This window comes from Symphalangus syndactylus, chromosome 18 (assembly GCF_028878055.3).
Source record: "Symphalangus syndactylus isolate Jambi chromosome 18, NHGRI_mSymSyn1-v2.1_pri, whole genome shotgun sequence".
In the NCBI taxonomy this organism is placed as follows: domain Eukaryota; kingdom Metazoa; phylum Chordata; class Mammalia; order Primates; family Hylobatidae; genus Symphalangus; species Symphalangus syndactylus.
In genome coordinates this window covers 18,315,028-18,330,836 of record NC_072440.2, presented here as the reverse complement: position 1 = coordinate 18,330,836, position 15,809 = coordinate 18,315,028, and the positions used below count along the sequence as shown (strand labels likewise).

General features: G+C 51.5%; 2 protein-coding genes across 6 annotated transcripts in view; one reads left to right on the top strand and one right to left on the bottom strand.

The window, feature by feature from the left end:
* Positions 1-15,809, top strand: part of ACO2 (aconitase 2) — a 122,302-nt gene that overhangs the window by 18,973 nt on the left and 87,520 nt on the right. The window lies entirely within an intron of this gene.
* TOB2 (transducer of ERBB2, 2) lies at positions 1,872-15,772 on the bottom strand. 4 transcript variants are annotated; one of them, XM_055253076.2, is made up of 2 exons: positions 14,996-15,772; positions 1,872-5,800 (listed from the first exon to the last, which is right to left on the bottom strand). In XM_055253076.2, exon 2 carries the CDS (start codon positions 5,736-5,738, stop codon positions 4,704-4,706), a length of 1,035 nt encoding a protein of 344 aa, XP_055109051.1. In that variant the 5' UTR covers positions 5,739-5,800; positions 14,996-15,772; the 3' UTR covers positions 1,872-4,703. The 4 variants fall into 4 exon arrangements, with proteins under 4 accessions (XP_055109051.1, XP_055109049.1, XP_055109052.1 ...); XM_055253074.2 differs by having other exon boundaries at positions 15,000-15,772; XM_055253077.2 differs by lacking the exon at positions 14,996-15,772 and adding an exon at positions 13,921-14,987.

Below are 15,809 nucleotides of genomic sequence, written 5' to 3'. Positions count from 1 at the left end.
AGGTTGGGTGGTCAGCCCATACACAGGGATACAGGGACAAGGTGGGCTTCTCCCTGGCAGGACGGAAAAAAGTGAAACCCCTGCAAATGACCCTGTGTCTGGCAGGCCAGGGCCTTGTTATCCTGGATGGGGGCCTCCCTCTGCTCAACAGGCCCTGCAGAGGGGAAGTGGCCCATGGAGGGGCTGGACATCAGGCCTCCTGCAACCTGTCCAGAGGTTGGATGTTTGTCCTGGGACCTTCCAGTTCACAAACTTGGTTGGGGAGTGCTCAGCGTTGCCTGTTTGGGGAGTGAGGGGCCTGAGGAGGCCCCTTACCCCACTGATACCCCAGAACTGTTTGCCCCCTACCCCAGCCCAGTGGTGGCAGTAGAGGTGGCAAGGTCATCCCCTGCCAATCTTAACCTGTATCACTCTTCTATAGCAGTTATAATTGTATCAAATGCATGTGAGACGTCAACTCTGGGAAGGCAGACACTGTCTGATTTATTCTCCAGTGGACAAGAACTGACACTGCCCAGTATCACTTGGATCAATAAATGAAAAAATCAGACACGAGTCAAAATCTTTACCACTTACTAGTTTTGTGAATCTAGGGTAATCTAAGTTGGAGCCTATTTCTTGTTTGTTTCTTTAAGACGGAGTCTTGCTCTGTCACCCAGGCTGGAGTGCAATGGTGCGATCTCAGCTCACTGCAACCTCCGCCTCCCGGGTTCAAGAGATTCTAGTGCCTCAGCCTCCCAAGTAGCTGGGATTATAGGCGCTTGCCACCACACCCAGCTAATTTTTTTTTTTTTTTTTTTTTTTTTTAGTAGAGACGGGGTTTCATCATGTTGGCCAGGCTATTCTCAAACTCCTGACCTCGAGTGATCCGCCTGCCTCGGCCTCCCAAAGTGCTGGGATTACAGATGTGAACCACCGCACCCAGCCTACTTCTTAACTGCAAAATGGAGACAATCCCTGTGAGGATGAACAATCCCTGTGAAAATTCAACAGGATGAGGAATGGTGGCTAACATCTGTAATCCCAGCACTTTGAGAGGGAGGCCAAGGTGGGAGGATTGCTTAATCCTAGGAGTTCAAGATCCTGTCCAATTAAAAAAAACGAAAAAAAAACAAAAATAATTTCACAAATATTCTGAGCTCCCTTCAGCCCAGGGGCCTTGCCAGTTTCTGACATGAAGTGCACACTGGTGGGAGACCGTATAGAGAGATTTCCTCTCCTAGATGGGCAGCATTGATAGGCACAGGCCCTGGGAAGGGGAAAATATGGCCTGGGGCACTGGGAGATGGCAGAGCTCCTAAGGAAATCGGCCACTGGCAGAACGGTGGCTTTCTGTAGGCTGGGCTGTCTTACTCTTAAGGCAGCTCCGAAATTGTCTAGCCCAAGAAAAGGGTTGAGAATCCAAGCACCAGGCTTTTGGATGGAACCTGGCTTAGGCGAGCTGTTCTCATCCTTGCCCACATCTAAGGATCTAGTACTAAGGATCAAGTACTAGATCTAGAGTAGGCTGGAGGCTGCCCCCTCTCTCCTCCCCCCAGGAATAGACAATTCCTAAAGAGCCATGAAGTACCCTGTTCTCCAGGCTCTGCTGCCACCACCAACTGGCTAAGGGAACTGGAGCAGTTCCTAACTTCATGGAACCTGTTTCCAGTCTAGAAAAGCATCTGGGGTAGCAAGCACAATGATGTATCCTGTGTTGATGGGATGGATAGGTGGTCAAGAAGGGGCACCAGGACAGCTATGTCCATCCGAGGCTGTCACTGTAAGAAGGACCAATCGTTTCTTGGAGTCTGTAAGGGCTGCGCCACTCCCATTCCCTCCATCCCAAAAGGGATGCTAGAAATCAAGCAAGCCAGAAGCAGGCAGAAGGCTATTATGTATCATGCTTTTAATACAAACTTAAAAAAATCTGGAACAATAGAAACTGTACAGATTTGATCAATCTTTTTGTTTTGTTTTTAAACTAAAATCTCTAAACACACCAATGTCCCATTCCAAAATATTGCACAACATTCTGAATACAAAACCCTTGATTGTATTCCTCCTTCACTAAAGAAAAAAGTTCATGACCCTGCTCCCCGGGCTCCTCTCCAGGCTTGCCTCAATGCCCCCTTCCCATCCCTAGGGAGAAAACTAGAGAATCTATAACTCACTGCACTGAGAAAAAGACATCATTCTGGACTAACAGTTTCCATTCTTCAGAAGATAATCCACCTTTTGATTTGTTCCTGGGAAAGAGGGATAGATAGAGGATGGGGAAAGGGGAGAAAAGGTTTTATTTCTCCTCTTTTTTTTTTAAAGTTTGTTTTTCCTGAAAAAATATGTTTCTCTCATCTTTTTAAGAAAAAATCTTGAAAAGAAAAAAATTATGTTTTTTTACGTTAGAAATATACATATATTATATATACCTCTTACATTTTACAAATGTAGCAAATTATTCAATACAAACGGACACCAAAAAATGTAAAAAATAAAAAAAAGTTTTCCTACGAAACCAGGTAAATTAGTGCAGATTTCTGTTTTTGTTTTCTTAAAAAAAATAAAATTGAAGCAAAAATGCCTAGATTTGAGACAAGACAGACTGAACTGGGCCCAAGAGCCCAGCACTAGAGCCATGCTCCTGAACACACATTTTTCTTCGTATTTCAAAAGACACAAAGGGGTTGGTTTCCCCTCTCTCCCTACATGTGAGAAACAAGCCGACCTGGTGTGGGTGGGTGCCTGTGTGTGTGGATGGGAGGAGGGCTAGAAGGGGACGTAAGGCAGCATCCAACCTTTCCCAGAGAGAAGCTATCTGCTGGGCCTGTCACCTGTGTGGGAGCCGAGGATGAGGGAAAGGGTGGCCCAGACTGGGCTGGCCCCTGAGAAGTCTAGGGGAACAGATGGTGCTGGGCTGAGAAGCCAGGACATTGCCTGCAGGGGGAGGTAGAGCTGGTGCCTACTGCAGGGAGAGGAGGCTGGCAGTGCCGGCCTGGGCTGGACCCACTGCCATAGCAGTTGCCTACTTGGGGTCCCTGGGTAGGATGGAGTGGGTGGGGTGCCAGGGGCTTTGGTGCTTTCTGGTGATAGGACCCTGATGCCAAGTGCCCACTTTGCAAAGAAGAAAAAGTTAATGACCCTGCTCCCTTGGCTCCTGTCCATGCTTGCCTGGCCTCCTAGGGTTGGAGGAACAAGCCCTCTCCTGGCAGAGGCAGGACAGCAAGCGCTCTCCTATGATCCAATACATCAGGCGGGAGTGCTGAGTCCATCAGGACACCACTCCTCGCAGCATCAAGGTCCAGTGGGGTTGGGTCAGGGCAGTGAGAAGGGGTGGCAAGAGGTACCAAGAAGCTCTCAACCAGGCAGGGGCACAAATGCACTGAACATCTCCAAACTAAGAGACCCCAAAGTCTCAACTCCAGGATCAGGGCTGCCCCCACACAGACACTAACTCTAAAACCCACCCTGTCTCCCTGCCCACCCCCAAGCTGCTCAGGTGAGCAGCTCCTGCTGGACTAAGGCCAAACAACAGGAGGGTTGAAGTCCAGGGACTTCTCATAGGCATCAGAGGCTTGGGTATTCCCTGTGCCCTTCAGAGCTAACTTATTATTTTTTTGGTCAAAAACAAAAGAGCAGATCCTTCCACAGTCTGCAAACCAGTTCCTTCTGCAGTGTTTTCCTCTGGGAGTGTCTTGGGCTCAGCCACAGCGGTGTCACCCCACCACGCACACTGCCCTGCAAAAGGACTGCCAATACCCCCAGCCCATTCCCCAGCCTCACATATAAATAAGCACTTGCTGCAACCCAGAATCACATCCAGAAGGGAAGTTTCACATGGCTTGGAATCCTTTAAAAAAGGACAGCAAACCACACACACACACACACACACACACACACACACACACACACACACACCCCTCCCTACCCACAACCTCCAGCCTGGGGAAGAAGGGGGTGCATGAGGGAAAGAAAGGCCATACACATCAATGGCCAGGGCCATGATGATGGTCTGGGCCTAAAGGGAATGGTGGGGTGGGGCCATAGGACAGAGATGAAAGGAGTTTCACTAGACTAAGTGCTAATCTCCCTGTAGTCACAGACATCAGCTCTAGGGGGAGGTGTCAAGTGGCCAGCCAGCAGCTCCCTGTGGCCCAGACCTGAAAGGGAGTGGGGACTGGGGTCAGACCTATTCAGGTGGCAGGGCCCGAGCAGGCCTGCTGAGGTTGGATGGCTTTGAGTGTGAGGACAGCTGGGTGACAGAGGCAGTGACACGGGCCAGCCTCTCCCTGTTCCAGGGAGGGTTAGGCTCCAGCTGCAGCTCTTTCTTCCCTGTGAGCTTGGACACATCAATCCTAAACTAGGAGTGTGAAGGAGGAAGGGAGGAGCAGGGAGCAGCAGTTCACATCTGGACCATTCTTAGCACAGGAAGCCACTCATTAAAGATGTTATATAGAAAACTACATGTAAGAAAAAAAAAAGAAAAAGAAATATAAAACCCAAACCAACCAAATAAATCACAGGCCGGGGGGCGAGCGGTAAGGGGTGAGTGAAACACACTTGGGTGCTTTGTGGGCCCCTCCCATTCCGTGCCTGGGCTGGATTTTTCTAGAAGTAAGAGTGAGAAGATCGAAAATCTTTTTGTACATTTTTCTTTTCCTTTTTTGGCCTTTCCTTTCTCTTTTCTATGGTCTTGGGTGCTCCTGGCCCCACGGGCAGGTAGATGGTCAGTTGGCCAGCACCACGGGCTGGAACGGCTGGCTGGGATACTGCATGGTGTTCAGGTTGTAGCTAAGGCCTTCCACAAAGGGTGTCTTCTCCAGGAAGAGGCTGTTGGCACCACCTCCAAATACCTGGGCCATGTCAAAGCTGCTGCTGTTGCAGGTGCCAGCCCCACTGCCTCCAAACGGGCCTGGGGTGCCACTGCCCTGGCCATCAGCCGCATCAAAGAAGAGGCTGGGTGAGCCACCACCGTTGTACACGAACTCCTTGGCATTGGGTGAGAGCTGGGACTGAGGGGCCGGGTTGGCCGTGATGAAGTTCAGTGAATGCATAGACAGAGAGAGGCTCTTGTGCTTCAGCAGGCTGTTGGTGGGTGAGCGGGCCATGCGAGGCTGCTGTGGTGGCTGCTGGCCACCGGCCCCACTGCTGGCTACACCCCCACCACTTGCTGCCCCGCCCCCCTTCTTCATCTTAGTGGAGCCAAATTTGGTGGCAGCAAAGGAAGCGGTGGTGAAGGTGATGGGCTGAGCGGAGCGGGGAATGAAGGTAGGGCTGGGTGACTGGCCAAAGGATGGCGATGGGGAGTTGGACAGGGAGCTGTCCTGGCTGCCAATGGGCACGAACACCTGGGCGTCAGGGTTGAAGCTGCTCTTGATCTCCTTGTCCAGCTCTGGGGCACCGCAGCCCTCACTGTCATCCAGGTACAGCACTTTCACAGCTCCCTTCTCACCAATCTGGTAGGACACCTCAAAGGGATCAATCCAGACACTCAGCTCCTCAGGCACATTGGCCCGCACATCTTCCACCGCCAGGCCACTCCGCTTGGCAGCCAGCTCCACCACGGGGTCCACCATCTCCCCAATGTGAACACAGCGGAAGCCAGAGCCTTTCAGTGGCTTCTCAGGGTACCAGTGGCCTTCATATTTCTTTTTCAAAAGCCGCTCTAGCTCCTCCCCAAACAGGTCTGCCCGGCGCCGGGGCAGCTTGTTGTACAAGTAGGAGATGATGAAGTTCAGGGCCACTTTGATCTCTAGCTGCATGGTCCTTTCCTAGGCAGATAATCACCACAGGGCACGTGTACAGCCTTGCGCTCCAGACGGCTCTGGGAAATGAGAGGCACCATGAGAAAATATGCAGAAAGTTGGTTGTGACCAACAGCTAGGGATAGACAGAAAAGCACCAACTTTGGATCACACAGAACCAGGAGCCTCTTTCTGCCCTACCAGTGCTAATGTCTGACTGTGGGCCCTAGTTTCCTCATTAGTAACATGAGGCCATCATGAAGTTAAGTTAGTTCAAGGATATAAACTGCCTCACAATGTGCCTGGCAATTAAAAGGTAATTGATAAAGTTAGCTACTATTGGCCAGGCGCGGTGGCTCACGCCTGTAAGCCCAGCCCTTTGGGAGTTTGAGGCAGGTAGATCACGAGGTCAAGAGATCGAGACCATCCTGGCCAACATGGTGAAGCCCCATCTCTACTAAAAATACAAAAATTAGCTGGGCATAGTGGCGCATGCCTGTAGTCCCAGCTACTTGGGAGGCTGAGGCAGGAGAATTGCTTCAACCCAGGAGGCAGAGGTTGCAGTGAGCCGAGATCACGCCACTGCACTCCAGCCTGGCGACAGAGCGAGACTCCATCTCAAAAAAAAAAAAAAAAAGCTACTATTTTAAAGTAATTCTAAAGAAATAGGGAAGCTGTGTTTTCCACCATCTTGAGAATTCAGGTCACTGTATGAATGACACTAAAAAAATCAAGTCCCTAAATCACGTGAAGAAGAGAAGGCTCTTGCTGTCTCCGCAATATCTTGGTGAAGTCGTGCCCCCAAACTGTCACAGACTAAGATGTAAGTTTAAAATATTTGGTTGTCCTCCTTAAATGAAAAGGGATACAGGTCACTGAACAGAAAGAGCACTGCCAACTCTTCACTGGGGGCTGGACTCCAGTCACATCCATCTGTCATCATGGGCCCCATGGGTGTATATGCTGTCTGGTTCAGTCTGGGTTTGCAGAACTGATTTAAGAACTCCGGCCGGGTGCGGTGGCTCATGCCTGTAATCCCAGCACTTTAGGAGGCCGAGGTGGGTGGATCACCTGAGGTCGGGAGTTCGAGACCAGCCTGACCAACGTGGAGAAACCCTATCTCTACTAGGCTGGGCGCGGTGGCTCACGCTTGTAATCCCAGCACTTTGGGAGGCCGAGGCGGGCAGATCACGAGGTCAGGAGATGGAGACCACGGTGAAACCCCGCCTCTACTAAAAATGCAAAAAATTAGCCGGGCGTGGTGGCAGGCCCCTGTAGTCCCAGCTACTCGGAGAGGCTGAGGCAGGAGAATGGCGTGACCCCGGGAGGCGGAGCTTGCAGTGAGCCGAGATCGCACCACTGCACTCCAGCCTGGGTGCCTGGGTGACAGAGTGAGACTCCGTCTCAAAAAAAAAAAAAAAAAAAAAGAAAAAGAAAAGAAACCCTATTTCTACTAAAAATACAAAAAATTAGCCGAGCGTGGTGGTGCATGCCTGTAATCCCAGCTACTCGGGAGGCTGAGGTAGAAGAATCACTTGAACCCAGGAGGCGGAGGTTGTGGCGAGCCGAGATCGCACCATTGTACTCCATCCTGGGCGACGAGAGCGAAACTCCGTCTCAAAAAAAAACAAAACAAAAAAGAGTAAGACAAGAGCATGAGCCCCAGGAAAAAGGCAAGACCTGTCACAATCAGAGATGTGGACCAACAAGGGAACTGCTGACTGGGGGCTGCCACAGGGAAGCAGAGAAAAGGAGAGGGAATCTCTGTAGTTTCTGGCGAGAGTGTAAGTGATGAGGGTGGCAGAGGAAAGAAATTTTCCATCACCCTGCAGCCTCCAGCAGGGACCCATCATCACTCAGTCTCCCAGGGACTGTCTGACCACCTGTGCTCGGCAGCAGATCAGATTTATCAAGTGTTTTGAGATCCCTGGAGAGAAGGCAGCCCAAGATAAACACCAGATTGTTATTTTGGGATTCTCTCACAGCCAGATCCCACTGAGGTCAAAAAGGTTTATTTCCTCGGCCTGGGCCAGCCTCATGTCTCAGGATCTGTGAGATCCTGAGAGCCAGTGATCCTAATCTCATTTTCTCCAAAAGGGCAGCTCTGGGGCTCATGATGGGGGAGAAACTGAACTGAAAGAGCCATCTCTGAAGGGAGGCAGAGCCAGAACATGTTCCTAGCCGGACCTCTGGGCAAGGCTGTGCTGCTGAGCTAAGCACAGAGACATGACTGCTCCATGAACTGTCAAGGGCATCTTCTGTCCTGTGAAAGACTCGGGGCTGGATTTTGATTCAGATCCTTTCTGGATCCAGCTTGAAGTATCCAGGTGCTAATTTCAGGCTTGGGGATTTTGAGTTTTCTAAACACCTGCCCCAACACATTTCCCTGTAATTCTCAGGCCTGGGCCCATGGCTCTTAAGGGGCATTTAATTTAATTTAATTTAACGTATGTATGTAGAGACTGAGTCTCATTCTATTGCCCAGGCTGGACTGCAGTGGCGCGATCTTGGCTCACTGCAACCTCCACCTCCCAGGTTCAAGTGACTCTTGTGCCTCGGCCTCCTGAATAGCTGGGACTATAGGCGCCCGCCACCACGCCTGGCTAGTTTTTGTGCTTTTAGTGGAGATGGGGTTTCAACATGTTGGCCAGGCTGGTCTCAAACTCCTAACCTAAAGTGATCCGCCTGCCTTGGCCTCCCAAAGTGCTGGGATTACAGGCATGAGCCAACACACGCGGCCTTAAGGGGCATTTTTGGGACTAAATCCTCAGAAAAAGACTTTTGGGGTGAATGTATCAGAGAAGACTCACTGAGTCAATCTGGAGCAGCATGACAGTGGCTAAATCTAGTTAACTCTCATTTCAGTTCTGAGGAACAGAAGTCACATGGGAGTCAGCAGAGGTACCACAACTATGCCTCTCCCAAACCCTCCACAAGAACACTTAGAACTCAGAATACCCTGGTTACCCTCTTTTCCCAGCCTCCAACACAGACTTCATCTCTAAGTTTCTTCAAATGTCTATTTTTTTCTTTTTCTTTCTTTTTTTTTTTTTTGAGACGGAGTCTCGCTCTGTCACCCAGGCCGTAGTGCAATGGCACGGTCTCGGCTCACTGCAACCTCTGCCTCCAAAGTAGCTGGGATTACAGGCATGCACCACCACGCCTGGCTAATTGTGTTTTTTTTTTTTTTTTTTAGTAGAAACGGCGTTTCCCCATGTTGGCCAGGATGGTCTCAACTGCTGTCTTCTTGATTCGCCCGCCTCGGCCTCCCAAAGTGCTGGGATTACAGGCGTGAGCCACCGCACCTGGCCTCTTTTTTCTTTTTTTGAGATAGGGTCTCACTCTGTCACACAGCTCACTGCAGCCTCCACCTCCTTGGGCTCAGGTGATCCTCCCACTTCATCCTCCAAGTAGCTGGGACTACAGGCATGCACCACCACACCTGGCTTTTTTTTTTTTTTTTTTTTGAGATGAAGTCTCACTCTGTCACCCAGGCTGGAGTGCAGTGGCATGATCTCGACTCACTGCAACCTCTGCTTCCTGTGTTCAAGCAATTCTCCCACCTCAGCCTACTGAGTAGCCGGGATTACAGGCGTGCATCACCACACCCAGCTATTTTTTGTATTTTTAATACACATGGGGTTTCATCACGTTGGCCAGGCTGCTCTTGAACTCCTGGCCTCAAGTGATCCACCTGCTTCAGCCTCCCAAAGTGGTAGGATTACAGGCCTGAACCACCATGTCCAGCCTCATTTTTTTTTTTTTTTGTATTTTTATGTAGTGATGGGGTTTCGCCATGTCGCCCAAGCTGTTCTTGAACTCCTGTGCTCAAGTGATCCACGTGCCTCAGCCTCAAATGTCTATTAATGATCAATACAGACCAATTTCAGGGCTTTTTGGGTATAAAAAGTAAGAATAGTAGAGGCCGGGCACAGTGACTCACGCCTGTAATCCCAGCACTTTGGGAGGTCGTGGCGGGCGGATCACGAGGTCAGGAGATCGAGACCATCCTAGCTAACATGGTGAAACCCCATCTCTTTAAAAATACAAAAATTATCCAGGCGTGGTGGCACGCATCTGTAGTCCCAACTACTCGGGAGGCTGAGGCAGGAGAATCGCTTGAACCCAGGAGGCGGAGGTTGCAGTGAGCTGAGATCGTGCCATTGCACTCCAGCCTGGGTGACAGAGCAAGACTCTACCTCAAAAAAAAAAAAAAAAAAAAAAAAGTAAGAATAGTAGAAAGAATAAAGGGCTTTCTGTTTATGAGGATCAGGCTCATCAGCAGATACAAAACTACTCACCAGAACCATGAGCCTTCTCTCAGGAACAGAGGTCTGAAGGGCCACATGGTCCACGGAGGTGTCCAACAAGGAGCAGACTAAAAAGTTGTGAAGAGCCAGGTGTGGTGGCTCACACCTGTAATCCCAGCACTTCGGGAGGCCGAGGCAGGTGGATCACTTGAGGCCAGGAATTCAAGACCAGCCTGGCCAACGTGGCGAAACCCCATCTCTACTAAAAACACAAAAATTAGCCGGGCATGGTGGCTCATGCCTGTAATCCCAGCACTTTGCGAGGCTGAGGCGGGCGGATCACAAGGTCAGGAGTTTGAGACCAGCCTGACCAACATGGTGAAACCCTGTCTCTACTAAAAATAAAAAATTAGCCAGGTGTGGTGGCACGCGCCTGTAACCTCAGCTACTCAGGAGGCTGAGGCAGGAGAATTGCTTGAACCCGGGAGGCAGAGGTTGCAGTGAGCCAAGATCACGCCACTGCGCTCCAGCCTGGGCAACAGAGTGATCAAAAAAAAAAAAACCCACAAAAATTAGCCAGGCATGGTTGCGGGTGCCTATAATCCCACTACTCCAGAGGCTGAGGCAAGAGAATTGCTTGAACCTGGGAGGCAGAGGTTGCAGTAAGCCGAGATCATGCCACTGGACTCCAGTCTGAATGACAAAGTGAGAGAAATTCTGCCTCAATAAAAAAAAAGAAAAAAAAGTTGTGAGGAAAGTTGATACTGGTTCCCTAGAATGGAATCTGTTATTAAAGACAGTGTTTCCAAAGTATTTTTGAAATCTAAAACAGACTGAAGTCAACATATGATACTTCTCCCAAGGTACTGCATGGCCTCTTAAAATGCACCTCTTGGTATTTCCACTGAGAGCAAAGGGCTTCTACACCTTTCTAGGCCTCCTCAAACCTGGCTGCATAATTGCCTTCCAAGTTAACCACTCCTCAACAGTTTGGCCTCAAAATGAGAGCGTTTTAAATGCAGGCCAAAGTCATTGGGAAATAAGCCTCCCACCCCAAAATACAATAGAACCACTGTCATCAGCCCTGCCTAGCTAACCATTTTCTGCAGCATAAGCAACTAAAGCTGCACACCAATTTATACCTCAGTGATGTTGCCGCACAAATAAGGAAGCATATAATGCCACCTTTGCCTCTTTAATTAGAGAACAGGCTGGACCAGATGGCTGTGGGGTGGAACCTTACAAAAATGATGGACAACCAGAATGAGATTTTCTGCTCTATCAGCTCAGGCTCTAATTTTGACTGCAAGAAGCTTATGGAGCAGAGGATTAAAGCACTGGTGCTGGCTTGTCTTTAGCTAAAGATAGGAGTGGCCATTCAGAGGAGTTTGTTCATTTTTTAAAAAGCTATGAACAAATTCTAGAGCTTATATATAAAATATTTATGGAAGTATGGTAAGATTAGAAAGCTTAGAAATAACTACCTGTCAATAAAGGGAACAAGTAAAGGGATTCACTTAAGTGGCTGCAGAGGACACTAAGATATTTTCCAACCCCAGTGTAGGCACAAATGGCCAAAAAGGAGCAAGAAGAATAAAAATGGTGAGGTGTTTAACAACAGCAAAATCTCCCTTTTGTCAACCTATTAAAAAGGGCAAATATGAGAGCAAAATTCTGTCAAATTTCACTAAGAATCTTATCCTCACTTGTTCACTTCCAGCAGCAAAGTTAAACCTGGATTCTGATCCCTTGTGCTGACTTGTGTTTTATTTTTTTTTATTTTTTATTTTTTTGACTTGTGTTTTAAAGAGTAGGTGCCTAGGAGAAAGATGACAGGGAGGGGAAGAAGTGGGGCGTGAAGCTCAAAAATGTCTCAGTCAGTGCAGATTCCAGAGAGAACTTCTGATAAAAATGTGAGGAAGGTGTGCGTGTGTGTGCGTGCGCGCATGTGTCTGCCTGCTCTAATGTCAGAAGCGAAGGAAGATTTTTTTTTTCCCCCTCGAGACGGTCTTGCTCTGCAGCCCAGAGCTGGAGTGCAATGGCGCCATCTTGGCTCACTGCAACCTCCGCCTCCCAGGTTCAACCAATTCTCCCGCTTCAGCCTCCCGAGTAGCTGGGATTATAGGCACGCGGGACCACGCCCGGCTAATTTTTTGTATTTTTAGTAGAGACGGGCCTTCACCATGTTGGCCAGGCTGGTCTCGAACTCTTGACCTCGTGGTCCGCTCGCCTCGGCCTCCCAAAGTGTTGGGATTACAGGCGTGAGCCACTGCCTAGCCTTAAGATTTTTTTTTTTTTTTTTGAGACGGAGTTTCCGCCTTGTTGCCCAGGCTGGAGTGCAGTGGCACGATCTCGGCTCACCGCAACCTCCGCCTCCCGGGTTCAAGCAATTCTCCTGCCTCAGCCTCCCGAGTAACTGGGATTACAGGAATGCGCCACCACGCCCGGCTAATTTTATATTTTTAGTAGAGACGGGGTTTCTCCAAGTTGGTCAGGTTAGTCTCGAACTCCCGACCTCAGGTGATCTGCTACCCGCCTCAGCCTCCCAAAGTGCTGGGACTACAGGCGTGAGCCACCGCACCCGGCCAGAAGGTATTTTAGAAAGAAAATTCTGTTTCAAAGAGGGAAAGGAGGGATAATGGTGATGGAATCCACTGAGCCCCAAACCCAAAAAGATACTCAGACACCTCTAAGCCTTAAATGTGCAAACTGTCCTACAGTGACGGACTACAGGACTCAACTCAGCGTGGAGGGGCCAGCAGGTGTCACAGACCGGGTGGATGTGAGTGCCCTGCCGCTGTTCGAGGAGTGAGAGCCAAAGGCAGGCAGCTCCTCTCCTTGGTGAGACACGGGATCCGCCCCAACTCGCTGGTCCCAGAGGCAGCGGCCCAGACAGGCGGGTGTGGATTGAAAGGCTTCCAGGACTGGTGCTGACTGACTGCACCACCGCGCCCAGTCTCTCATCATCTCCCCCTAGACACAGACCGGTCAACCTTAGGTCTGACAACAAGGCCTCTTCCGGCTAAGAAGACCCTTTCTAGGGCACTCCATGTTCCTCAGGAGGCAGGAAAACTCGACTCAACCCAAACGTAGGCGGAGGAGGGCGGTGAGGGCGCGCTCTGCACTCTGGGAATTGTAGTCCTCGAACGCCTCCGGACCAGGCGATAGCAAGAGTGACCTACTTTCCCTGCACACTACACTTCCCTGAGCACTTTGCGAAGGCCCAACTGGCCGCAATACGCATGCCCGGTAAGGGGAGCCGACCGAGGGTCGAAGAGCCCAGGAAAAGTTTCCGATGCACATGCGCGCTGAGGCGGGTCGGCGCCCCCTCCCATCGCCTAATACATTGCATGTAGATTCTACCCAAAAGGCCTACTCCCCGTATTGTATGGCCCCACCACATCCTCTAGGCTTTACGAGAGCTTAATTTTCCCACCTTTCCCTTCATCGCCTCCCATTACTGTTGAAACTAGGATCTGCTTCTAATGAGTTTTTTCTGGGTGAAGGGGGTGGGCTCGCTTAGATAAGGTCACGACCCCTTTCCCCCCACCCAATCTGAATTCCAGGGCCTGGGCCGTCCGTGTGGGGTTGCTGGATGGACGGTGGATTCAAAGGGAAACGGATCTTTTTCACTTAATGCCTAGCGGACTCGGCTCCAGCACCCCAACAGCCAGGAAAGGAAAGGCAGGAATCAAACCCAGTTCTCCTGTCCTCTCGGCCAAAGAAATTTCCAGTCAAGCTGTGGGGAGGCGCCAGGCCAAGGCTAGCAGGGCCCAAGCCTCACCCCATTTCTAATCCAAGTCTGAGTAACCAGATCCGGGAGAGGGAAATAGGAAAAGGTTCCCAGGCAGAGAGGAAAAAAACTGTACACCTGACACCTGAGCATCTTCTCATACTAAAATTCTGTGTGTCTCCTCCCATTGCAAGGTCTGCTTTTCGACCAGACTTACCAGATCCTCGGCAAGCTCCCCTGCTGGGTGTTAAACCTCCTTAATCCTTCCTCCCACACAAGCTTCTTTCCCCCTATGCTTCACGGAGGGAAGGGAGTAGAAGCCCAAGAAAGCAATAGGATTGTTTTTCTGCCGGAAAATCAGAGATGAAGGACCCATTCCCAGGGTACGGTGGGTAAGAAGGAGAAAAAGACCGTTTAGATACGGAGTAGCACCAGAGACTGGCCTCCACTGGTCCCCAAGTTGAAGCTTCCTGTGCGGGGTTCTGGTTTCTCCTGGGGGAGGGAGAGGGCCTGCCGACTGTGCCTCCTCTCTGCACCCTCCTTCCCCTCCCAGATTTCTGGTGGTCAAGGGCACAGTTCATCCTCCGGACAGGAGGGGAAGGAGTTTGGGGGTAGGGCCCCACCTCGCAGGCACCTTACCAAGATAAGCAGAATCCACTCACTGGCACTGCTCTAAGGGTACTTTTTTCTGCCCAATTTTCCATTAAAACACTTAAGAGTATAAAGAGCTCAAGCCGAAACGGTGAACTCTGGCTCAGTGGCCCAAGGACAATCTCCACTGACCTGTCCCGTCGCCAAAGGGGGTGTCCAACCTCCACCCTTCAGGCTCCACAGAGCCAGAAATAGAGCCTATTAACAATTACCACCCCCCTTCCCTGCACACGGGAAAAGAAGCAGAAAAACAAGGCCTGGATCCCCTTCCTTGGATTTATTTAACGGTGGGGGGAGTTATGTTTCTTTGGAGAACAAGGAAGATCTAGCGAGTAGCTGGGATATAAAGAACTGGGGGAGGCGGGGAAGGGAGGAAATGCACCCCACCCAGGAGAGGGCCACTCTTGGAACTGGGAGAAAAGGGAGCTCTTGGGCACCCCAGGAGCACAGATGGCGTGAGAAGAGGAGCAGGGGAAAGGGGTCTGGAGGGAAGCTGGATGGGGAAAGAAAATGCTGGCCAGGCGGGGAGGGAGCGGCAGCAACGTGGAGTCCAGCAAAGCGGGAGTGGGGCGGGGTGGGAGAGGTAGTCCGGCCGGCTGGGTCTCGGGGCGGGCCCCCCGCCCGCACGCCCCCCAACTCACTCACTCGGGTCTCCGCGGCGGCGGGGCGCTCTGCCGGCCGCGGGGCGGCTTCTCCCTCCAGGGAGGTCCTGAGCGCGGGGCGGAGGTCGCTCTCCCTTTCTTCTCGGGCGTCGCCGGGCCGGGGGACTTAAGTCCTTTTCGTCGTTGAGGGTTGGGGGGACGAAGCAGGGGGCTATGGACTATGACTCAATAATTTCTTTCAGCTCTTAGGAGGTCGGGCTCGGCGGCGGGGGGCCGGAGGGCGGGCACGACGCGGGGATGGCGGACCGGAGGGTGGTTCGTGTCGCGGAACGAAAGACGGTATGGGCTGTCGCCGGCAGGCGGTCCTGCCCTCCTGGCCCCGCGTCGCCCGAGCCACTGGCTTGCCTCCGCCAACAACCCGCAGCTTCCCGCGCCCCGGCCCGAAGTGAGCAAAGTCAATGAAAAGTTTCACCCTTAGCAACCCTGCGCACGGATCCGGCTTCCCCACCCCTGCGTGATGCGTCCCTCCGCCCTGCAGGGGCGGGGCCGGGGCCCGGCCGGGACTACTTCCCAGCCAGCCCCGCGCCTCAGCTTACTGGTACCTCGCGGAGCAGCTCCCAGGCCTTTCTGTGCTCGCCGGTCCTGCGTCCGGCTCCCCGTCTTCCCTTTCCTGTCACAGCGCCGCACCGCGCCGCACTCCTTTCCTTCATTCCCATACCACTGTCTGAACTTGTGCGCGTTGTGTGAGGTGTTCTCCCAGGGGCGCTCCGTGAGGGCCGGGGACCACCTGGGGCCGGGTTGCTCACGGGCCGGGCACAGTGTACTCTTAGTTGTGTTTGGGGTACGAGTATCG

What these genes read in the sequence shown, in the direction of transcription:
- TOB2 (XM_055253076.2), bottom strand. Translation starts at nt 5,738, where the DNA reads ATGCAGCTAGAGATCAAAGTGGCCCTGAACTTCATCATCTCCTACTTG.